We start from the raw sequence: 25948 nt of genomic DNA, 5'->3' as shown, positions 1-25948 counted from the left end.
AAGAACACCTTCTCTGTGGTATCTTACACAAGTTTCCATAGATATCTTGTGAGGCTGAAAACACTAAGGCCCTTTATGAAAAGGTTGTCTAGGACTGTGCCTTTCTTCCTTTGAAAACAATATTCTACTATCAGCTTAGCTCCTACCATCTGTCCTTCCTTCTTTCCTTTCTTCCTTCAATCCTGCCTTCCCTCTTTTTCTCTTTCTCACATAGTTTTACTAGGTAACATGGGCAAGTCTGAAACTCCAGGCTGGCCTCCAGCTCACAGCTATCTACCTGCCTCTACATCCAAGTACTGGGATCAAAGGCATGCATCCCCATGCTTAACCCCAGGTTTGGCATTTCTTATCTTCATTATATAACGTCACTTGAGTTTTCCCATCTTAATATCATGGTATGGTGTGCAAAGAGCATGTTGAAGTCACCAGAGTTAAAGCCTTCATCTAGATGGGCCATTTGTAGCTTGCGAGTTTCCTTGTACATAGATTTCCCCCATAGATTCAGATACATCATCTACTAAAAGTCTAAGGCTACATCTAAATGATGAGAATTGTTTTGCATTTCAAGGAAAGAATATACAAATTGCCTAGAGTGTGTCATACAGTAAGGAAAATGTTGGTCATATGTTGGAATGTTTAAAGAACAGAATAGGCATTCATCTATGAAAAGAACGGTTCAGGACATCATAACTCTATAACAGTCCCTGAGGGTCCAGAAGCCCAAGATCACCCACACTGATGAGACCCCAACTGAGCCTCAAATAAATGAGGTGTCAAAATCCTACCACAGGCTGTATGTGGCAGTCTATTTAGAGATAGGCTTGTGCTTCTTCCCACTCTTCTCTACTTAGAAGCAGAAATTAGCAAGTGATGGCTACTACACCATACTTCATAGTTGAAATAAACTTTTTAGGACCTCAGAATTTAATGAAGCCCCTAATAGGAATCATGTTAATATGGTAGTTAATATTTATAAAAATTTTAAAATCTATTACCTATTTTTGAACAATCCTACAGGCAGCATTATGTCCAATGACATGAAAGAAATAATCTGTGTTTTACTGTGGAGGTTTTCTCTGTCATTTAGTTAAGCCTGTCCCAGCGATTATCTCAGACATTATCTGTCTTTCCACCTTTGCTCCTATTCTCCACCATGTAGGAAACAATTAACTTCAGTTTCTTTTATTTTGTTGCTCCTTATTTTTAGTGGATGTTTATGGGAGGAAATGGTTGAATCTTGATCTCTGTTGTTGTCAAGCTACGAAAGAATGTTTCTAGGAAAACCAATCACATCTTTTTCCTAATAAATTATTGGAAAATGCCTATAGCTATTGAGAGAAACCAAACTTTCAGAGTAGACACCACATGCCCCTCAGGACCCCATTCTCCAGAAGCTGTCAGAAAGGCAAGTTCCTTTGAGTATTTCACAGGCCTTGGCTTCATAACTTTTAGAATGTTGTCTATAAATGTTTGACATTTTTACTTAAATAAGGAGAAAAGATTTGAACTGTGGAGGGGGTAGTAGTTGTATCTTGCCATAAGGCTCTTCAACTCAAGAAATACAGGACATTTTATTTTCCTTTAGGCTTCATTCTGGCATATATGTATGCCCCAAAGGACAAAAGCCTGAATAATGCCAACTACTTTATATATCCTTAAGCCACTTCTTAACCAAATATTCCTAATTCAGTTTTATAGGACTACTGTTTTTGTAAATATGAACTCTGTAATATATCACATTCATAAAATAATACAGAAAGGCTGACATTTGCCTTCAGCCGTAGGCACATCAGGAAATATGCACACTGCTGTTGTGACTTGAGGTATGTGTTTCTTGCCCTGTAGTTTCCATTAGACATACCCCATTGCTCACATGGCCAAACCAAGACACACAGCTGACTCCAAGGAGATCATCTCCTTTGAAAAGGAAAGCTTTTTAATGTCATCTACCTTTTCTGCTCTGCAATTTGTGGACTGCAGACTGTTCTGTGATCCATCAGGTCAAGCTGCTTCTCTGACTGTCATCCTGGATTCTACTTCAGACATAAAATCAGGAATAAGCACCAATTGCCCCCTCTTCAGAGAAAATGGAGGAGCTGTGCTTCTCCTGAGAGCTCCTGGATCTGTTTACCATCAAACTGACAAGGAAAATGTCATCCTTTCTTGGCAGGGAAATAGTGAGGCCATCTGAGGTGCGAGCTATGAGGCAACGTGGAAGTAGAAAGGCTCTGTATGCAAACAGCGGGTTTGCTGTGCTGGAAAGCCAACATGCTGCAAATCCAGCATTTGCCATTAAAGAATAATATCCCCAAATGACTCTCTTTATCATAGATAAAGCATAGGAAAGAGATGCTTTTTAAGGTGTTTTAAAAGTATCCACTTGTAATTCTGGTCATTAACTCCAGTGTTAGGAAAAGGTCCTGCGGTTGTAATTTCTAGCTTATTGTCCGCACGGCAACTGGGCTCTAGGCCTACTTTGTGGTCTTACATTGATCTGAGAGTGTGGAGACTGCTAAGGATCTTGTACAGCTCTTGTGGTCATTGAACACTTTAGGATAATGATTGCTTCCATGACAGCTGCAGAACATTTCAAGTCGCAGTTTAATATCTGGCCTTCTTCACTCCTGTGTGTTCAAGTTTTTTTGTTAAATATCTACATTTTCACTTGTTTTATTATTTATTTATTTATTTATTTATTTATTTATTTATTTATTTATTTAAGGAAAGCAAGGTGTCATGAAATCACAGCTAAAGGTGACCTGCTTCTCTTTGCTCTCTGCCTCAGTTACAGTATCATCGGTGGAAACTCACAGTTCACCATCAACCCATCCACGGGACAGATCATCACTAGTGCATTGCTGGACAGAGAAACCAAAGATAATTACACTTTGGTCGTGGTTGCCAGTGATGCTGGATCTCCAGAGTCTCTTTCCAGCTCTACTAGTGTGCTGGTGACTGTTACTGATGTTAATGACAACCCACCCCGGTTCCAGCATCACCCATATGTTACACACATTCCATCTCCTACTCCTCCAGGTAATTCAATGCTGAGGTCACTCATGTGCGGCTTATCAGACACTTTCTGGGAACAGAGCTACAAGACATATATTTCTAATACAGCCTAATCTGCAAGCCCCTAAAAATCTGGGTGTGAGGTTCAGATTCAATGAACCTGAAGAGATTCCAATTCCTGTCTTGTCTATTATCTTCTTTTACCCCAATTAGGGTGTGTACAGAACTTCACACTTGACACAGCTCCCTAGTTTTAATTCTCAAAATGCTTCTTCAGCACAGTAAATGAGAAACATAGATCCCTCTTCGTTGTCAGTGATGGCTTTCATCTGACATATCATTTGAATGTAAGTTCCCAAGAGGAGGAACAACATCTTTAGTTCTCATATCAATTCCCTGATTGTTGAAGGAAAATGAATATTCAACTTCAATATTTTATAGACTTATTTTCAAAATGTTGCATGAATAACTAATTTTCAATACTGGATATTTTTACTTCCAGTCTCCCTTTTGTTTATGAGCCGCTTGTGAATTGCCGTCTTAGGAACAACATGAATTTATCTTCCTGCATTAAAAAGTAGTTTACCATTTATTTTGTAAGTAGTGGTATGCTGTCTTAGGCTCTAAGCAGACATTCTTAGATTTGTAGTTTTTGATGAAATTATAAACAGTAAAATATACAAATAAAAGTACTACCACCCTGAATATATTTTGCTAGAAGAATAAATTAATGGATTCAGTATTTCTCTTCATATTTGATCTTCTACTATCTACAGCATATCTGATACCAATTGACTAAATAAAATCTACAAATGGATGTGCCAAGTTGCTATAAAAATGATAGGGAGGCATAGATCCCTCTTGAGAAAATCTAGCTCGAACGATGCTACTGCATGATTGTGATCCAGCCTCTGTATGATATACAGAGAAGACTCCTCTAGGCAAAATGAAGTGCTGGTCATGATCTCATTGGATTAGTATAATTAGCAAGACTCCTTGGCTTTTAAAAAATTTCTAGCTTTCTACTTTTGTCAATTCTGTGGGGATATGGGAAAAAGCATTCAGAATGAGATATTGATCTTTGAAAACAGTCCTACTGGATGCTTCTCTCTATATTTCCACCACAGTCTGTTTTAAGGGCATCCTGCCAGACACTGATTGTTGATATCCAAATTGAGTTCCCTCTTCATTTCTTATTCATTCTACTTTACACTTTCTTAAATCTATTACACATGTCTGTACATACGTTTACGTTATCTCTATGTAGTGGTAACTCCAAGATCAAACAATTTTGCCAGGAAACAAAGGAGGCAGTGACCCAAAAGCAGCGATTGGGATGGAGCATGTTTGTGGACAAGCTTTCACAAAGAGCAATTCAATGGTGTTTTCAAATGCTAGGGACTGGTGAATGGATTCCACTGAGATGGGGTGTGGCTCTTGGAAGAGCTTATGAACTCTAGTGTCTGCTGGAAGATGGTATGAAGAGCAGATTTGTGTGCAGGGCTGAGATTCCAGACAATCAGTTGCTCCTCACGATGGTTCTCTCAAGGGCTTTTTGAAAAATAAGTAAATAAATCTAGCATGTGTGTAGGGCTTGGTGAGAAAGTAAAGGCTGGTTGGTTTCCAAAGTCATTAATCAGATTTGACCTGGAGACATCAGGGACTATAAACTTGATGCTGTTCTTTCCAAGTGTTGGGAAGGTTGAACATGGCAGCCGCATGGTCTCAGACTTATCATGAATTCACCCAGAAGATTCCCTGTGATTTTAACGGAGACCCTCCTCTGTTGCAGGTTCCTTTGTTTTTGCCGTCACGGTCACTGACGCTGACATTGGACCCAATTCTGAACTCCATTACTCACTCTCAGGTAGAAACTCTGAAAAATTTCACATTGACCCTCTGAGGGGGGCAATCATGGCAGCTGGGCCACTAAGTGGAGCTTCCGAGGTGACATTCTCTGTCCATGTGAAAGATGGCGGCTCATTTCCAAAGACAGATTCTACCACAGTGACTGTTAGGTTTGCCAACAAGGCAGATTTCCCCAAAGTCAGAGCCAAAGAACAAACATTCATGTTTCCAGAAAACCAGCCAGTGGGCACTCTGGTCACAACCATCACCGGGTCCTCCTTGAGAGGAGAAACTTTGTCCTACTACATCGCGAGTGGGAACCTGGGCAACGCTTTCCAAATTGATCCACTAACAGGACAGGTGTCCATCAGCCAACCTTTGGACTTTGAGAAGATACAAAAATACATTGTTTGGATCGAAGCCAGAGATGGAGGCTTCCCTCCCTTCTCTTCTTATGAGAAGCTTGACATCACGGTGCTAGATATCAATGACAATGCCCCGGCTTTTGAAGAAGATCCTTTTGTGTCTGAGATCCTGGAAAACCTATCCCCTCGAAAAATCCTTACTGTTTCAGCAACAGACAAGGACAGTGGTCCCAATGGACAACTAGCTTATGAGATTGTGAATGGTAACCAGGAAAGCAGTTTCACAATCAATCACGCTACAGGTGAAATCAGAAGCATTCGGCCACTAGACAGAGAAAAAATATCTTATTATGAGCTCACTGTGAAATCTTCAGACAAAGGGTCTCCTTCTCAGAGCACCTCTGTCAAAGTGATTATCAGTGTTTTAGATGAAAACGATAATGCACCTAGGTTTTCTCAGATATTCAGTGCCTATGTTTCCGAAAACTCTTCCTTGGGATATACAGTTACCCGTGTCACAACTTCTGATGAAGACATTGGCATAAATGCAATTAGTAGATATTCCATAGCAGACACAGCTCTTCCATTTACAATCAACCCCAACACAGGAGATATTGTTATCAGTCGACCTTTAAACAGAGAAGATACAGATCGATACAGGATCCGTGTGTCCGCACATGATTCTGGCTGGACCGTAAGTACTGATGTCACCATTTTTGTGACTGACATCAATGACAACACTCCAAGATTTAGCAGACCCTCTTATTATTTAGATTGCCCTGAACTTACTGAACTTGGCTCCAGAGTTACTCAAGTATCTGCCACTGATCCCGATGAGGGGTCAAACGGACAAGTGTTTTATTTCATAAAGTCGAAGTCAGAGTATTTCAGAATCAATGCCACAACTGGAGAGATTTTCAACAAGCAGGTGTTAAAATACCAAAATGTCAGTGGCTTCAGTAATGTGAACATCAACAGGCACAGTTTCATTGTAACAGCTTCTGATCGAGGCAACCCTTCCTTACTCAGTGAGACCACAGTTACTATCAACACAGTAGACAGCAATGACAACCCACCTCAGTTTCTCAAAAATAAATACTTTACCCCAGTTACCAAAAACGTTAAAGTCGGTACTAAGTTAATCAAAGTGACAGCGGTAGATGACAAAGACTTTGGATTAAACTCTGAAGTGGAGTACTTTGTGTCTAATGGGAATCACCTAGGGAAGTTTAAGTTGGATAATGATACTGGGTGGATTTCAATAGCATCTTCCTTGGTTTCTGACCTAAATCAAAACTTCTTCATCAGAGTCACAGCAAAGGACAAAGGGAATCCCCCACTTTCCTCCCAAGTAGTCGTTCACATTACAGTCACTGAAGAGAACTACCACACCCCTGAATTCTCCCAGAGCCATATAAGTGCCACCATCCCTGAGAGCCACAGCATTGGGTCTGTGGTCAGAACTGTCTCTGCCAGAGATCGTGACACAGCCATGAACGGTCTGATCAGCTACAACATTTCTTCAGGGAATGAAGAGGGCATCTTTGCTATCAATTCCTCAACAGGTGTGGTAACCCTAGCCAAAGCCCTTGATTATGAGTTGAGCTCGAAGCATGAGATGACCATTAGCGCCACAGATGGAGGATGGGTTGCAAGGACTGGCTACTGCAGCCTAACTGTGAGTGTGATCGACGTGAATGACAATTCTCCAGTGTTTGTTCCTGATGAATTCTTCCCAACTGTTATGGAGAACGCCCCAAGCGGGACCACTGTTATTCACCTAAATGCAACAGATGCTGACTCGGGAGCCAATGCTGTGATTGCATACACTGTGCAGTCATCAGACAGTGATCTGTTTGTCATTGATCCCAACACAGGGGTCATCACCACTCAAGGCTTCTTGGATTTCGAAACCAAGCAGAGCTACCACCTCACAGTGAAAGCCTTCAATGTCCCCGATGAGGAAAAGTGCAGCTTTGCCACTGTTAACATCCAGTTGATGGGAACCAATGAGTATGTGCCTCGCTTTGTTTCCAAGCTCTACTACTTTGAAGTGTCAGAAGTGGCTCCTAGGGGAACTGCTGTTGGAGAAGTGTTTGCCAGTGACAGGGACATGGGTGCTGATGGAGAAGTGCACTATTTGATCTTTGGAAACAGCAGGAAGAAGGGCTTCCAGATCCACAAGATGACAGGGCAGATCTATGTGTCTGGGCTTCTTGATCGAGAGAAAGAAGAAAGGGTGTCCTTAAAAGTGTTGGCCAAGAACTTCGGCAACATCCGGGGCGCAGACATTGATGAAGTCACTGTGAACATCACGGTGCTTGATGCTAATGACCCACCCGTGTTTAGTCTGAACACCTATAGAGTCCAGATCAGTGAAGGGGTCCCTATTGGGACCCATGTGACCTTGTGAGTGCCTTTGACTCAGATTCCATCCCTAGCTGGAGCAGGTTCTCATACTTCATTGGGTCTGGAAATGAAAATGGTGCCTTTTCCATTAACCCACAGACAGGGCAGATCACAGTTACCTCAGGGCTGGACCGGGAAAGCCTGCCTGTTTATAATCTCACTGTCTTGGCTGTAGACTCAGGGACTCCCTCTGCCACAGGAAGTGCTTCCTTGTTAGTTACCCTAGAAGACATCAATGACAATGGCCCAGTGTTGACTGTCAGTGAAGGAGAAGTTCTAGAAAACAAACGCCCAGGAACTCTAGTGATGACCCTGCAGTCCACGGATCCTGACCTTCCCCCCAATCAAGGCCCTTTCAACTATTACCTGCTGAGCACAGGCCCTGCCACTAATTATTTCAGTCTCAACACCGCTGGAGTTTTAAGCACAACCCGGGAGATTGACCGAGAGCAGATTGCAGACTTCTATCTGTCTGTGGTCACCAGAGATTCTGGGGCTCCTCAGATGTCATCGACAGGAACTGTGCACATCACTGTTCTAGATCAAAATGACAACCCCTCGCAGTCCCGCACAGTGGAGATATTTGTTAATTATTATGGCAACTTATTTCCTGGCGGGACTCTGGGCTCTGTGAAGCCCCAGGATCCGGATGTGTTAGACAGTTTCCACTGTTCCCTCACGTCAGGAGTCACAAGTCTCTTCAGTATCCCAGCAGGCAGCTGTGACCTGAGTTCCCAGCCCAGATCCACAGACGGCACCTTCGACCTGACTGTGGTTAGCAGCGATGGGGTTCACAGCACAGTCACCAACAATATCCGAGTTTTCTTTGCAGGATTCTCCAATGCTACGATAGATAACAGCATCTTGCTTCGTGTCGGTGTTCCCACAGTCAAGGACTTCCTGACTAATCACTACCTTCACTTCCTGCGCATTGCTAGTTCCCAGCTTACCGGCCTGGGCACTGCGGTGCAGCTGTATGCTGCTTATGAGGAGAACAACAGAACGTTTCTTTTAGCAGCTGTGAAACGTAATAATAACCAATATGTGAACCCCAGCGGTGTAGCCACCTTCTTCGAAAGCATCAAAGAGATCCTTCTCCGGCAGAGTGGAGTCAAGGTCGAATCTATGGATCATGACCCATGCATTCATGCGCCGTGTCAGAACGGAGGCAGCTGCCTTCGAAGGCTGGCTGTGGGCTCTGCGCTGAAGATCCAGGAGAGTCTGCCTGTCATCATTGTGGCCAATGAGCCACTGCAGCCTTTTCAGTGTAAGTGCGTTCCAGGCTATGCTGGAAGCTGGTGTGAAGTGGATATTGATGAATGCCTTCCAGCCCCTTGCCACAATGGGGGGACCTGCCACAACTTAGTTGGGGGATTTTCATGCAGCTGCCCAGAGGGCTTCACTGGGAGAGCCTGTGAGAGAGACATTAACGAATGTCTGCCCAGCCCTTGCAAGCATGGAGCCGTCTGTCAGAATTTCCCAGGGGGATTCAACTGTGTGTGCAAAACTGGATACACAGGTATGTCAGTGTGTTACTTTCTGTGCTTGTTACTAGTTTTCTTTAAGACTTTGGCTTTGATATGCATGTTGACATTTGAACATATATGGTTTTTGAGAATTTCATACATTAATACTATATTTACATCATCCCAACACTCTCTCTCCCTCCTTCAACTCTCCCCATATTCCCTCTCAAGGTCATTATCTCTTCTATAACTATTATTGCTATATACCCATACATATACACACAAATATAGCTTATTGGGCCCATTAATGTTGCTTATATGTACATAGTAAGGGGTGGGGCCCTGTGAAATTTTCAGCATTCATGTAATTGGTGTGGCAGCTGGTGTGGTTATTTTATGGGTCTCATTTCAGCAACAATGTTGAAATTTCCTGGGTATAGCATCTCTGTCATGTTTAGAAGACACTCTCACACCAAGTGTCTTGGTCCTTAGAATCTTACAGTCTTTCCACCCTCTCTTCTGTGTTGTTTCTTGGTTATTAGATACAAAGGTTAATGATTATTTCTATTTTAACATTTGGACTTTTATTTTATGTATTTGATTGCCTGCATGTATGTTTGTGCACCGTGGGTGTGACTGGTATCCATAGAATTCAGAAAAGGGTGTCACATACCCTGGGACTGGAATTGTAAATGGTTGTGGGCCACCATGTGGGTGCTGGAAACAGCACCTGGATCCTCTACAAAAGCAACGAGTACTCTTGACTACTGACCCATTTCTCTGCTTTGTGTCTACTTTTAAGTCAGAGCTAATGGATCATATAACAAATCCCAGGTTATATATATACACACCTCTGAGGAAGAATGGATAACAATGCTTTCAATACATACATATGACTTCTTTTTATTTTATATTTCTATCTTTTATGTGCTTTATCTTTGTGCATCTTGTATATTACTGGAGAAGCAGCACATACTGGTTGTGGGTATTCATGGATTACTCAAAGGCATTGTGTGTTGTGTGAAATAAGGTATGCACAAAGGAACATATGGAAATAAATCAAAACATACATTGGTTCTTTTATTTTTTATCACCAGGGAATTGTTCATGTATATCTTAAAGCATTTTTTTCACTGAGTTTCCATTAATTCTTGTAGATCTCATGGTTTTCTTCTATCGGCTCATGCTCATTGCACAGAGATGGTCGCTAAATATATTTTCATGCATATATTGTGTATATTGATCATTCCTTCTCTTCCTCCCTTTGCCCTGTTGTTAAAAATGCATGTCTGCTTTTCTGCATATATATATGAATTTATGTATCTATGTAAAATCCAGGATCTAGGGTTGGGGAGATGGCTCAGTAGTAAAGATCACTAAAAGAGCACTAGCTGCCTTTGGGGAGTACCTAGGTCCAGTACTCAACACGCATGGTGGCTCACATCCAGCTGTGACTCAAGTCTCTTTGTGCTCATCCGTTGATGCACATCTAGGTTGGTCCATTAATCACTGGCTTTTGTGACTAATGCACCATAAATGCACACATATCTCTGTGGTTGGATATGACTCCCTGAGACATATGTCTGAGCCTTGTAGAGCTGGGTCATTTGCCAGTGAGCTGGATGAATTCCCATTCCTCCAAGCAGTGCACAGAAGTTACCCTTCTCTTCATCCTCATTGTATTCTTCATCATCTGTTTGCTTCATGGTGACCACTCTGATTGAGATGAGGAGAAAGTGCAATGCTCTTTTAACGTACATTTTCCTGGTAGCTCAGGATACCAAGAAAATTCTCACCAGTAAACAAGCATGGGGAAGGAATGGAAGGTGGCTGGGCACATAGCAGCCTCAGTCAGGAAGTGGAGAATGAACACTGTTATCATTGTTCTTATTCAGCTCAGGACTCCAGGCCATGGGCTGAGCCACCTGCACTCATCATCTTCTCTTAAACTCTTGAAACATGGTCACATGTACAGTCAAAGGCGTGTCTCCTGGGTGGCTCCAAATCCCAGCAAGCTAACACCTAGAATTAAAACTAATAGTTTTATTGTTTGTGCACTTTTTCTGTAACTTAAATTTCATATTAGTAAGTGGGTTTCTGAGTAGCTATAGGCTACTAGAAAAGATTAATGCTATATATTATATTAATTAATTATTAATTAATATATTACACTATAGAATACCTGAAAAGATTTTTCTAGGTTTTATAGAATTGAATAAATACCATGATCACATCAATTGCTCATATATATCAGTAAGTCAAAATTAATTTTTTGTGTTATTCACACCTCAGAATTTGAGGATTCCTGCCAGAAAACATCAGCCTGATAATCATATTTCTTTAACAACCCAGTATTTCTTTTCCTACCCATTTGTGTTTATAGTGAACCACAGATTAGAAAGCACAGAGGTAGTCAGCAGCCACCTCAGCTCTCATCTTCACACCTACAGGTTTGCAGTTTGGAGCATGTCCTTGAGTCCCTTCTTGGGTGAAACGTGTCTGTAAGCTCAACCATCAGATGGGACTTGTTCCTAAGTCTAGAATGCTTACAATATAGGCAGTGCATGGGCTTATAATACAGCTGGTGCACGACTTCTTTAACCTTTCCAAGTACAGCCACACATCTGGATACATGTCAGGTGTGGCCTTGGGAAGAATGCCTTGGATTTATCACCATCTGCTTTGAAATATGTCTTGTTCTTTTAGGGGGAAGATAAAATTTGTCCACTCATTACTTTTGTGACAAGTTATAGTATAATTTTTCCAGGCAGAAAAAAGTTTTATACACACACACACACACACACACACACACACACACACACACACACACCGTACACAGTAATTTTTCCTAAGGAGCTTGCCAAACACATGCTTTCACAGAATGGAAAGAGTAAGAGGCTTTGAAAAAAGGATCCCAAGTTGTGTGAGTGCTGTGATAACTATGAGGTAAGAGAAACTTATAATACAGAAGGAAAGAAATCTGCAAGTAGTTGCAGCCTCACATTTTAAAGAAAAACGTATTGAGAAAAACATTTTGACAAGTTAAATTTCTTGGTGGTACCTTTCCCTGGGAAAAGTGCGGGCAATATTCACATTGCGTGCAAAAATATCTACTTGGTGTTGAGTTAACTGTAAAAGATTCTAAGGGGTTAGAGAGATGACTCAACAGCTAAGAGCACATTCTGCTCTCACAGAGGACAGGAGTTGGTTCCCAGCACCCATGTGCCAGCCCACAGCCATCTGGAACTCTAGTTCCAGTGGTTCTGATGCCTTCTTCTGGCCTCCAAAACACTGGTGTGCATGCACTTAGTGTACAGAAATAACATGCAGGAAAAACACACATGCACATAAAGTAATAAAATAGTAAAAAGAAAATCCATACTCAGAATGAATAACACATACACAAATATTAACAATAAAATATGTTAATACAGTGATTTGCATAGAAAATGGATTGGAAGCATATACTTTCCTATAGAACCCTTCTGCTCTGTGTATAAACACAAGAGATAGGATGGCATTTTTGGTGGCAGATCATTGGTGGTGTGCTTGAGAAAACAGAATGTCTCATCAACTAAGAATATAAAAAAGAATCCTTATCTACATAGCATAGTTCTGTTTAACAGCTAATTGCTACCTTAGCTATATTCTGATTATCAAAAAGATGTGCTATTTAACAAATAAGCCTTGAATATTTTTCCTTAATAAATGTACTGAAGATACTTCCAACAGGGCTAGTTTGTATTCAACAAACACTTTTGTCTTAGTCAGGGTTTCTATTTCTGCACTCAACATCATGACCAAGAATCAAGTTGGGGAAGAAAGGGTTTTTTCAACTTACATTTCCACATTACTGTTCATCACCAAAGGAAGTCAGGACTGGAACTCAAGCAGGCCAGGAAGCAGGAGCTGATGCAGAGGCCATGGAGGGATGTTACTTACTGGCTTTCTTACCCTGGCTGGCTCAGCTTGCTTTCTTATAGACCCCAAGACTACTAGCCTAGGGATGGCACTACCCACAATGAGCTAGGCCCTACCCCCTTGATCACTAATTGAGAAAACGCCTTACAGCTGGATCTCATGGAGGCATTTCCTCAAGGGAGTCTCCTCTCTCTGTGATAACTCCAGCTTGTGTCAAGTTGACACACAAAACCAGCCAGTACATCTTTAATCCTCAGCCTGTGTTCAACGCACCCTCCATCTTCACTCTGTGTTCAATACCCCCTATTATACCCAGTCTCTGTCCAAGCCACCTCCTGTCTTCTGCTGCACACCATGTTCTTAGGCCGAGCACTTCCTGTACACTTGAACTCTACTCTTGAGAGTTGTGTGGACACCCTATCTAATGATTATGTGTTCATTTTCACCTTTGCTAGTTTCCATTTTTCATGTGATCAGGATCTACACAACCCAAAGCAACTCTCCATCTGTCTAAGATAAATAGTGGTTTTCAGCACAATTCATAGCCAGATGTCAAAGCAGGGAAAGAGCAATTCATTCTTCAAACGCCCACTATGATAGTAACTATGATAGTCTGCACAGAGATGGCGCTTTGCATTGAGGACACAGAGATCTGCTCTGTACATCTGAACAGAGAGCTAGCAAGCCTCGAGACTCTGATGGGTATTGCTGATTGATTCAAATTAATGACCCAAGAATTTATTTCACACCACCGCAACACACACGTTGTCATAAGAGAAGATGCTATGGTGCCTGACCTTCTCTGCCTGACCGTATGCCATGAACAGAAGTTGATTTACATTTACGTTTACAGGAAGACCTACACAGAACAGTTTGGGAGTGACTGTTGGTTTCCATCTGGGTCCTACAGTCTCAGCATTTCACACCTGAGAAGTACATATGATGACTCTTTTAGATTCTGAAATTTAAATTAAATACTTATGTCTTCAAAAAGTTGTCTTTAAATATAAGTATCAACTTTATCAATATGATGGATTTTACATAATTTTTATTAATTAAAGAACTCAAAAAAAGTTTTCAAAGAATGAATAACTCATATACTCTGACAAGAAATAAGAATGTTATTAAGACTCTAATTCTTTATTTAATGCCATCATTAAGTTTTTTATATATTTTTGATTATTATCTTCTAAAAATTTCTAAAAGTAAATTAAATTTACTTTAAATTTTGTTTAAATTAAAATTCTTAGCAAAAAGATAGTTTGTTTTTTTCTGAAAATGTTTATTGTGAAGATAACCATTCTCAGGATATTTTTATTTTCTAGCAATTTTAGGCACACTGTAGTTGTATATTTTAAAATGCATGAGTAAGGCTTATTTTATTTTAGGGTGTTTTTCTACTAGTCTTTGAACTAACTGAAATTGCCTTTGGTGAATATTTATATTAAACTTAGATGTTTACAATGAAGTACCATGTATGAATGACAAGTTCCTTGTAAAAGTACACAAAAAGAACACCTGAATTTATTGTATTAGTTAAATGGGAAAATTTAAAAGATGACATTTTCAGTAGGATTCCACTCATGTTAGAGTTGTTTGTTTTTAATGACTCACTTTTAGTGATGCAAATGTGTGTATGCCTGTGTGGGGTATGTGCCCCTAGGTGCAGTGCCTGTATAGGTCAGAAGAGGGCACTTGTTTCCCTGGAGCTGGAGTTACAAATGGTTATGAGCCACCTGAAGTAGGTGCTGGGAACCAAACACCAGTCCTTTGAAAGAGCAGGCATTTTTCTTAACCATTGAGTGATCTTTCCAGCCCCCGGAGTAGAAATTCCAAAGATTAATCATGTGGGTTTAAAACTCTTGTAGTTCATGCGAGCCAATGTTTTTGCTAGTCCAGCCTAGGTTTTCCATCCTTGCTTCCCCGTCTCTTGTCTTTAGGAGGTGTGGCTGGCAGTTTATAGCCCAGCAGCAGCTAATATGCTGCCATGATCTACATCTCACCCCCACAGACTGTAAGACATATGGGCCTACTTATATAAATATGCCACTTTTAGCATTATTCTAAAAGAAACATTCAGACCAGAAAGGGAATACTAAAATCAAACAGTATTTAACTTTTAGTGTATGGGAAAATTGCCTATTCTTTTACAGTGATTGAAATAAATGGAAGGAGTGGTGTAAGACTTTCTTGTAGGAAAACAATAAAAAGTTAAGTCAGTAGGTCTTAGTTAAATCTGTATTGGACAGCAATGGCATTTTAATAAGGGGAAAATAAACCACATTTTAAGGAGAGGTATCCTGTATCCAGTAGGAAAGTGAGTTGGGGGCTGGAGGGGGATGTGTTTCTAGCCAGCATAAATGGTGTGATGTTCAGCACAAACTTACCATAACACAGTCCAGCCTGTGTCTCTTTCCTACCGCACTGTGAACTTATTTTTGGTACCTCTAAAACTGTAACTTGTTTATTTTCATGATCTCCCCTGAGAATTCAGGAGTGTTCTGAAAATGTGCTCTGTGTTCCTGTCAGGAGGTAACTGATGCTGTTTATAAGGGAAAGATATTGTGTGTGTGATTCGGTGATGCTCAGAAATGGCTCTGCAGTACCACAAGGCCTGACTTAGATTTATAATGTCAGACTCAAACCACTGTGGCTTCAGAATCAAGTCATAAGAACAAAAAATGAGTTAAACAAAAACTTAAGATGTGTGTCAAGTGAAGTTGCTGTGATGTAAGCTTCGTCTGTGGTCAGCTTTGTCTCGCTCTGCGGACAAAATATACATGCACTGCAAGATACACAAAGTGCTCATTAGTGGGGCAGAAACAGCTCTGCAGAGCACTGGCCTAGCAGGCAGCAGGCTGTAAGATCAATCCCTAGAACCACTAAAGCAACTGGAGGTTGGGGGAGTGTCTCAGATGGCAAACTGCTGGCTGCCAATCTCTAGGGGCCCATGTTTAGATCCATATGGCATGATTAAAAAACTTGCCATGATGGTGTGTCTGTAACCTCAGAGTTGGGGAAAGCAAGGCAGGAAGATTCACAGAGCTAATTAACCAGCCGGCTTGCTCAGTCAATGACCAGGCTCAGGGACAGTCTATGACAACCTATGGTAGACAGCCATTGAGGAAGACACTCAATGTTGACCTTAGGCCTACATATGCTTATATATAAACACATACATGTGTATACACACATCTTCTCTCTCTCTCTCACATGCACATATACACACGAAGAACAGATTTTTTGAGACAAATAATTAAAATCCTAATTTTGATTAATGGAAATTAACTAAAAATCAGTCTTCCTATTTGTTAGCATTGGGAAATTAGGAATTTTCTAGTAGGTCATATAAAATAGCACTTTCAGTTTATAGAACAATTTTTCAAATTACGCAAAAATAAACAACAAAACAAGACAGGGTATAGACACTGTATTTTGGCTATCAGGATAGCGAATGCTCACACAGCCCAAGACGAACTGCACACAGAAGCAGAAGACTTAATTGGTCAGTAGCATCACTTATCAACTCTCAGGCAGGAACTCACTTCCATATTAGTCACTTTTCTTGTTTCCATGTCAAAAATATCAGCTTATCTTGAGGTATTCTTTTGGCTCTCAGTTTGTGGGTGTCACAATAGCAGGTGCTACCGGTCATATCGCAACCACGGGTAGGAAGAAGAGAGACGATTTCTGGCACCCAGGGCAGGTTCCCTTTTGGATTAGTCTTGGGCTCCAGCCCACTTTAGAATGAATCTTCCCACTGTAGTGAACAGGATCTGGAAACCCCTTCACAGATATACCCCAAATACACAGTGTCCACATAAAGGTTCTAAGAAGACCTCTTGTGACACATGTACCTCTCCTTCATGTAGGTTTATCATGACTCTGATCATGCAAACATCCCCTTTGGGTGGTTTTATGTTTTCTTATCTGCTATTCTCCATCCACTCTCTGCCTGGCTCAATATAAATGCATCTGGTTTAACAAGGTATACATGAACAAGACCTATATGCTGAAACTATGCAGCATATTATTCTCTCAGCAACAGATAAAGCATGTATGGACTGTGCTAGGGAACAAATGAAAAATGAGTGAATTCGAAAATGCGATTGACAGACTTTCTTATTTCCTACTCTGCTTTACACAAGGCATAGGATAAGTTCAAGTTCAGGGATTTTGTTTTGCTTTGTTTGAGAGGTAAAAGAGTGCTTGACAAGCCCAATCACACCATTTCTCCCCTTGAAACATTTGAAGCAATAAAACTTTTATAATGGAAAGAGGGTTGTAAAAGTTCGCATGTCGGTGTGAATCAGCGTGTCAATGAGAAGGTGGGGATCTCAACCAAAACAACATCAGGGAAATAATTCAATGTTCTCACCACAAACTCCCTTGAAAATGGGTCTCTCTCCAAGATGGCTACTTAGATGATGCAAATTGTATCTGTCTTTATGACAGCGCATCTGGAAGAGAGAAGGAACTTGTCTGAGAAATGATCCCAGTGTCCTGTTGTTGAGTTGATGGACTTCTGTGTCTCTGCTCTGTGACTTGGTTCTGAAGGATGTACTTATAGTGGGTGTGGTTGGTATATTTACTTTTAAGATTTCTTGACCAGTTTGATACATTTTAGGAAAAATGTGTGAATCTTCAGTCAATTACTGTGAATGCAATCCCTGCTTCAATGGTGGTTCCTGTCAGAGCGGTGTGGAGTCATATTACTGCCACTGTCCATTCGGTGAGTAGACTGTCTTCATTGCTATCTAGAGACTGGCTATGGCATGTGGCTGAGCTTTCAGAGTGCTGGCTGAGTATGCATGGAACCTTGGGTTGAATGAGAAACTCACGGTGGTACACTCTTACAATCCCAGCATGCAATCCCAGGAGGCAGGAGGGTCAGACATTCAAAGCATGAGAGAATATTAATCATTTTGCACAAAGGGATTAAGTAAAATGAAATATTTAATGCTGACTGTTTTAAAGGTTAATTGTGGAAATGCTACCGAGTACATCGCTTTAATTATTGTTTGGAAAAAATACCTCAACATAATAAATAACCTCATGGACGCCTTCTTTCAGCGTAGAACTTAGCAATTAAAATACTGTCTAAACACTTTTAATTCTTCCTCGATTTCTAAGAATGGTCAAGTATTTTTGTTTGTTTCTCTTTTACATTAATCCAACTATTTCTATACTAGATGATTTTGGAACCTAAATGTATATTAGGCCTTTATAGATAATTCGCAGAAGTTAATAAAAACGCTACCACTGGGTTCCCTTGGGAATGGATGTTATTAGAACCTCACATGGCATTTACTGATTTCTTCCAGTTGACCCCTCATAGTCACCCAGAAATAGGTCAGCAAGCAGCTGTGATTAATTCAATGATTTAAGGCTTTGCCTTGCATTAGAAGCAGGATTCCATTTGCAGGGGTGTGTCTCTGTCCTTGAGAATGAGGCTGTTTTGCATGTGCCTTCTGTGTTCCCATGAGCCTGAGATCTGCAGGTCTACTGGCTGTCCATTGGAACTAGTAACCAGTGAAATGTCTGTGGTACCAGTCACAGAAGACAACTCAACTCTCGGATTTAGTTTTCTTTTTCCAACTAAACAGAGGGGAAAATGTTAGGGATGGGATGTAAAAATGTAAGCATGGGGCCGTTTAGATGGCTTGCTCAGTACTACTGCTTCAGTCTATGACACTATAGCAGAGAGAGAGAAAACAATGGACTCCCCAGGGTTGTTCTCTGACCTCCATATATATGTGTGACACACATGTCTCCACCATGCACACACAAATAATAATAGAAATAACAATATTATTATGATGATAATAGTAATTATTATGAAAAATCAATTTTACCGATATTTCTGAGGCTCAGAAATTAAGGTATTTGTTCAAAATCAGGAAAAGTTTGTCACAGACTGTCCATGATGATTTGACTAGCGAGCAGGTGGAACCTGTAGACGTTGCTGGGGTCATGCCAATATCACAATTTTCAAGGGTCTCATCAAAATGCTCATGAAGCAAAAGGGTTGTCAGTATGAAAACAGCCATTTCCTCAGATCTCCTGCAAGGCCATTTTATTGGGATCCCACAGTCAAGCTTCATGATTTAACTTGTGTTTTGGAATGAAAGAAAAGTAAATTGGAATAGAAAGTGGAAAATAATTTTCAAGTGACTGACAGAGTGTTTATGATGTTAGCATTCCTCGCCATTTCAATGGCAAATATGCATACTGAGAACAATTAATGCCAAACAGTTAGATAGTTTTCCATATGGTGCTGATATTAAACCGGGGGTGTACCTTGGGATCCAAATGGACCTTCCCTCACCCTGAAGACAGCCCTGGGGGAGAGAAACAGCATACTCTAAATTACAATAGACACGAGGCTGGCAGTCCAGATCCAAGCTAATTCCTTCCAAAGGCAAAACCCAAAAGCACTGTTTAAATGTAGACTGTCAGCTGACCATAGAAGCATTTAGAAAGAAAAACAAAATAAAAGGCCTTGGAATTCCAATACATCATCCCAAGCTGCGCAGACTGAATTAGAAGGAAAAGTAATTTGCTTTCTTAAATTGAATGTGGGTGACACACACAGAAAGGAGTTGCAGATGAAAGTGCCTCAAAGGACGACCGGAGGTGGTGACACACAGGGTGGTGACACACAGGGTGTGAGACACACATCCCAAACACTAGCTTCCCTAGGATTTCGAAGGTGGAAAAACTGTTCCATTTATAGTCTCACTCGCCAAAGTTCATTCTGTAGATTTCAATATATTTTTAGATTCATAGACATATAGGTAGATAGGTAATAGATAAGTAGATGGTAGATAATAGATAAATAGATGAAAGATAGATAGATGATAGGTAGATGACAGATGACAGATAATTAGATAGCTGATGATAGATGATAGATAGATAGATAGATAGATAGATAGATAGATAGATAGATAGATAGATAGAAAGCAGATTGTGTTTTAGGAAAAATAGCTTGTAAGATGATCTAGCCTTTCAGATTTTAGTTCATGTAATTATGTTATTTTGTATTGCACAGGATATACATATGAAAGTGCTGTGTATGTGGGGGGGGGTCACAGACGTTTGGAAGAGAAATTTTAAAGAGGCAACTAAATTTTATTTTATATTTTAAGATGGGCGATATCCCTTTCATAGAAATAGTAAAAAAAAAAAAACTTCAAGAAAAAATCTATATACACATTTTATACTTGAACCTACAGTGTGCGTTTAAATGTAAGTGTGAAGTTCCTTGCCTACATCTACACACTTCAGCTACACTTGAGTCTTGTCTACCCTTTTGTACATTAGTTATGATATAACAAAAGACCCAGAGAAACACACAGCATGTATCATTTTCCTTTGCTTTTTATTTAGTTTCAGTTACTCCTTGCTTATCGAAATAATGTACAATGCAACTTCTGTCTACTACAGGAGCATTATTGTTTGTATGAATAATATGCAATACAAAGTCATAAAATATAAATAATGTAGATGTAAGTTAGTGGCATATTAAAGGCTACCTCTGCAATATATCACCTATGCGTCCTTCCTCTAATGTTTCCTCTTTAGTTTGGTTTGAGATTTAAATCACTCCTAGTCATTTTACCAAATGTTATCCCTGCCTGCACAGCAAATGACAAGATAATCCGTGTGGACATTGCAAACACTTTTAGGTTATTTTATCTTGAAGACTGGATATAAAATATGACACAGTCAAAACAGTTAAGCAAGATCAGTGTATTGGTTTTGAAGTTCTTTTCTATTTCCCATGATTCCGTGACCTTGGGTGCTTAAGCTGTAAATACTCTGTGAAATAGTGGCAGTCACCCCTGGAGGCTGAGCAGCTTCCGGACTGTGGCTTCAATACATTTACAATAGATACTAAATCTAAACTAAAGAACGAAACCTTTTTAAGGTGAAAATAAACCCTGACTGTGGCCATGTGTCACTTTCCACGCATCAGCCACATCTGCCAGTGTCTGTGGAAAAAGCATTTTGCCTAGTGTAGTCTCATCAGTAAAACTCATTTTCAAGTTGGAAAAAGATAATACAAACATGGAAAGACCAACACAAAGTCACTCTAAATGAACTTCCTTTGACTCATCCCAAGGCAAGTTGAAAATGAGGCAGATCAAAGCTCGAAACAGGATGGCTCCGTGCTTAAGAGCAACGTCTGCTCTTCCCGAGGACCACAGTTTGCTTCCCAGCACACAGCTATCTATAATTTTAATTCTAGAGCATCCAATGCCCTCGTCTGGTCTTGGTGGGTAGTAGGCATAGAGTTGGTACACAGACACAAAGGAAGGCAAAAGGCCCATTTGCATAACATAAAACAGTGACTTCTGGGCTGGTGGCAGCATCTTTCCCCCATTTTGTGACCTTGGAAAAGAACATTGAGTTGGGGACATGATTTTTAAGTTAAAGCAACCGAGTCTACTGTCCTCAATTGAGATAACACGGTTTTTAAGAATTATAATGATGCACCATGGTCTTTGTAGTTGCACGTGTTCTTAATTCCAGCATTCTGGAAGCAGAGGCAGGAGAGGATCTCTGTGAGTTCCAGCACAGCCTGGGTTAGCAGTAAAGCCCTGTGTCAATAAAATAAAATAATAAGAAAAATATTAAGGCTGAATATTATGCCATAGTAAATTTTACAAATGTCAACAAACTAAGTTTCAATGTATTTTGAGAAAGAACTCTCTTCAAACATATTTCTTTCCATGGCCTTTGATTTTTAAAATTGAGGCACACTGTGGTAAATTCCTAATGCACCAAACAATGTCAGCATCTCGTCTCTCTCATACTTTTCGGTCTTCTTTTGTTGATGCTGTAAGCAGGGTCAGCCTGCCAATCGTGACCATGGCGCTTTTTATAAAAATGTCAATTTTGGATAGCACCCGAGGAAGGGATGGCGATAATGTCATTTTAATCATTATTAGGTCAGAAAATATTTTGTTAAGAATAGCTTAAGAAAACATTGCTGGCCTTCAAAGTCCTTTCTCTTCCCTGCAGGTGTCTTTGGCAAGCACTGTGAACTGAACAGTTATGGATTTGAGGAACTGTCATACATGGAGTTTCCTAGCCTGGATCCCAACAACAACTATATTTATGTCAAGTTTGCAACTATCAAAAGTCATGCTTTATTGCTTTATAACTACGACAACCAGACAGGAGAGCGGGCAGAGTTCCTGGCCTTGGAAATTGCTGAAGAAAGGCTCAGATTCTCATATAATCTTGGCAGTGGGACGTACAAACTGACCACCATGAAGAAGGTGTCAGATGGACAATTCCACACAGTGATTGCTCGGCGAGCAGGCATGGTGAGGCATCTCTCCTCTCTCAGCATCCCTTCTCTGCACAGCAGCCAGTCAGCAGCCCCCCTGGGAAGCATGCATATGGGCCCAAATTACAGGCTAATATACGAGTTGGTTGTGTGACCTCAGAGCAATATTTTTCTTTTGCTCATTTAATTATGAAGAGTGGGAAATGAACGGTCAATGCATTAGCAGCCAGTACTGCTCAGAGGCTTAAAGGAAACCTAGAACTGTATTTAAAATGATCACTTTTCTGTCTCGAAGATCATTAATCTAATGAACATGTAATTCATGTTACATGTTGAGTTTAATTCATGTTACATGTTCAATGTAACTCATGTTACATGTTGAATGTAATTCATGTTACATGTTGAATGTAATTCATGTTACATGTTGAATGTAAGGACGAATGGGGTTTAAACTTACAAAAACTTAGAAAAAAAGTTAATACTTATTATTCGTTACATCGCATGGAATGATGCTTTCTCGACCTTCTACCTCTTTGTAAGACACAGCCACACTCATCTGTTGAGCCCCTCTTCCATGGCTGTAATCAGAGCTGGACCATGGTTTTGAGTAATGCTAAATGTGAAGAAAATATTTCTGCCATTACTAATTTGTCCACAGTCAGAAGATATGTCCTTGCTTCAGAAAATGTGCAGAAAAAAGGCTCCTATTTGATTTTTGAATCTCTTACTCTATACATTTCAAAACAAAGTTGTTGGAAATTGGCAACATCACTAGCCTCTGGGATTTCATCATCAGATAGCCAGACCAGAGATGTCTCAATTTAAACTCCTGTTGACAGGAAAAGAAAGAATATATTGGTTAGAAAAAGCAGTGTTATGAGCTTGTGTCTATGATAACTATTTAAAGAATTCTAACGATGAAATTATATGAGTGACTAGGGCCTTTATATCATCTTGGATTTTTATCATCATGAGTTTTCCCAAAACAGAAATCCATACTACAGGTTGAGAATGCCCACCTCAGATGCAGGCCAGAGCACTGGTTGGTGCATAAGCATCCTGTATTTTGTAAGAAGGATTTGGGGGTTTTTAATAGCAGTATTTTGCATAGTTGTTCTGCAGCAGTGAGTTCAGAGAAGCATTCAAAGTCTTCTCTGAAATGCAATGTTGCTTCTGAGGTTGGTGTCTCTTAGTTTTTGAGGAAACACCACAAGGAATAATAAAAAAGTGGGACATAAATATCTTGCATTGGGTTGGAATGGTGGATTTTTCCCCCCAAAATGATAATATTTATTACAGTTCACTTGAGAGGAAAGTAAGAAAAATATTCATGCAGCTCACAAGAATTCTTAGAGATTTTAATGGTTGTTAGATATATTAAAAATGGATGAATAATATGTTTTAATGTTAGCATTTAATACTCAGTGGGCAATAGTGGTAAGTGGATTCTATTGATAAGATTCTGAGAAATGAGAGGGTTACACAAACTTTTCGAATCTTCCATTTAAAAATCCATGTTGCTGGACAGCCCTTAAAAGTCATAGGCAGAGTTAAGAAAGTAAAGTCATTTGCACCCATCATGAATGTGGCCTTATATTTAAGACGGGGAACCTGATGTCTGCCCTGCTTTCATGCAAGGGAGGTGTGCTGACAATCTTGCCTATGCCCCTGTGGTGTTCCTACTGTTTATTATAATCAACCCTGTGACTCACAGTCACACATGGGCAGTGCTGTGGTTATACTTCCTTCAGATGGGTGTGCCATGGCGTCGAAGTACACGTAAGAATCCTTTCACTGTACCAGGAGAAACACTCCTTCTAACTTGGGGTATCTAGTATAATGCCACTCACCGAACCTCACACCAAATGCTTTGGTTGAAATATGAAAGCTTTGGCATATGGTGACTTTTACTGATGATCGGGGAGTGGTCATCAGTCTCACCATGAAGTGCAGAATAATGGGGAAATGCAACATTTTCTTTCCCAACAAGTAGCCTTCTTGGTCACTGCCCATAGGGAAAACTTTGGCTTCTTCAATCAGTGCCTTGGGTCTTCTCTACGCCATTGGTGGCTTTTTACTGACCAAGTGGTCTATCCAGACACTGACTACACAGGAAGTTCTGTGTGGAGGGCTCTGGTCCCCAGCTTGCATGACAATGGCTGTTGGTTGTGACTGAAACACTGATGAGAGGTTCTGACATAGAAGTTTGCCAGTGCTATTTGAAGTAATAATTCTTAACATCAATCAGGGAATTTACTTGATGTTTGTACATTTTTGCAGGGAGACAAGGAAGGAGAAACCAGGATCATAGTAAACTGCATGGAAATAATTATAGTCAATTGAAAAGAAAATATATTTAAACCATAAATTGCCACATATTATAGTATATATTATATGCCTTTACACTCTCTTTGTAAGTAAGGCAGATATAATAAGTCTTTTGAAAAAAATTGAAAGATTTGTTAGGAAACTGGATTATAGAGTAGATATTTTTATTAAAATTGTAATCATGGAATTGAGAATTTCCAGAAAGAATACAGCTTCTTAATCCTTTCTTGTATAAATGCGGCAGAAGGAGAGGACTATTTCTCAAACATACTCAATATGTATATATATGAAATACCAAGGAGACCTGCACTTATATCTTAATATATGAAGCAAGTTATATGGTGTACTAAGTATACAGTAAATCAAGAAAATCATAGCAACAATAATTTCACTTATCCCCACATGAGAGCAGTGCTGGCAATGTCTACTGGGGAGGCTGATGTCATCAGTGGGCCTGTGGTAACCATTCCCCTCCCTTGCTTACAGGCAGCCTCGTTAACTGTGGACTCCTGCTCAGAGAATCAAGAGCCAGGCTATTGCACTGTCAGTAATGTGGCTGTTTCAGATGACTGGTAAGTGAAATGATAGCTCTGTTCTCCTCATCACTGAAATGAAGGTTTACAAGAACTTTAAAATAAGTATTCTCCAGACTTAACATTCCTCCACTCCCTGAAAGAGATATTCATTTGATAAAGTAATGAATGTCCGTGATATATTATTTTAATGTTGAGCTTAAGGGTCACAAAGCAGTAGAGTCAAGGATAAGGAATTCAGACAGTGTCCACTGCAGCCAGAGCTGTTTAGATTTTCCTCCACGAAGTGCTTTTGTGTTTGCTGAATTCTGCAAGCCTGTAGGGCATGATCACCAATCAGACACATTCTCTTCACGTTTTCATGTTAATTAATGCATGTTTTCCTAAAGCACTTCAAGCTGAATGCAGCATTGGCCAATCAAAGGCATAAGGGATTTTGTCAGGAGAAGTGGAGATGCACAGTGACCTCCCACCCAGTTTTTATCAGCATGCTTCAGGGCTCACTGTGGCTCAGAGAGCAGCAGAGATCAGTCTTCACTTCTGTGCATTTGGTCCTTTCTACAATGTTCTTTTTCTTTTCTTCTGACACTATAGCTGTGCACATCCAACTTGGATAGTTGAAAATATAGTTTCATAAGTTTCACTGTATTTTTTTTTATATGAAGAACAAGCAATCCTGGGAGCATTTGCTTTAAGGCTGGGTGTTGACCTGTGATGCTCATTCCTGAAAAGCTTAGTAATTGAGTGAAGTGTGCTGTGTGGGTTTTG

The 25948-nt window shown here is 40.2% G+C and overlaps 1 protein-coding gene across 1 annotated transcript in view; it reads left to right on the top strand.

The window, feature by feature from the left end:
• Window positions 1-25948, top strand: part of Fat4 (FAT atypical cadherin 4) — a 129368-nt gene that overhangs the window by 90889 nt on the left and 12531 nt on the right. Inside the window, 6 exon segments of the mRNA XM_032898472.1 lie at window positions 2786-3036; window positions 4805-7630; window positions 7633-9153; window positions 17649-17753; window positions 22049-22356; window positions 25134-25219. Of these exon segments, the coding sequence (XP_032754363.1) occupies window positions 2786-3036; window positions 4805-7630; window positions 7633-9153; window positions 17649-17753; window positions 22049-22356; window positions 25134-25219 (5097 nt within the window).

The sequence above is a fragment of the Rattus rattus genome, chromosome 3, assembly GCF_011064425.1.
Source record: "Rattus rattus isolate New Zealand chromosome 3, Rrattus_CSIRO_v1, whole genome shotgun sequence".
Taxonomy (NCBI): domain Eukaryota; kingdom Metazoa; phylum Chordata; class Mammalia; order Rodentia; family Muridae; genus Rattus; species Rattus rattus.
Note: the sequence above shows the minus strand (reverse complement) of the source record. Positions and strands in the feature narration are given on the sequence as shown.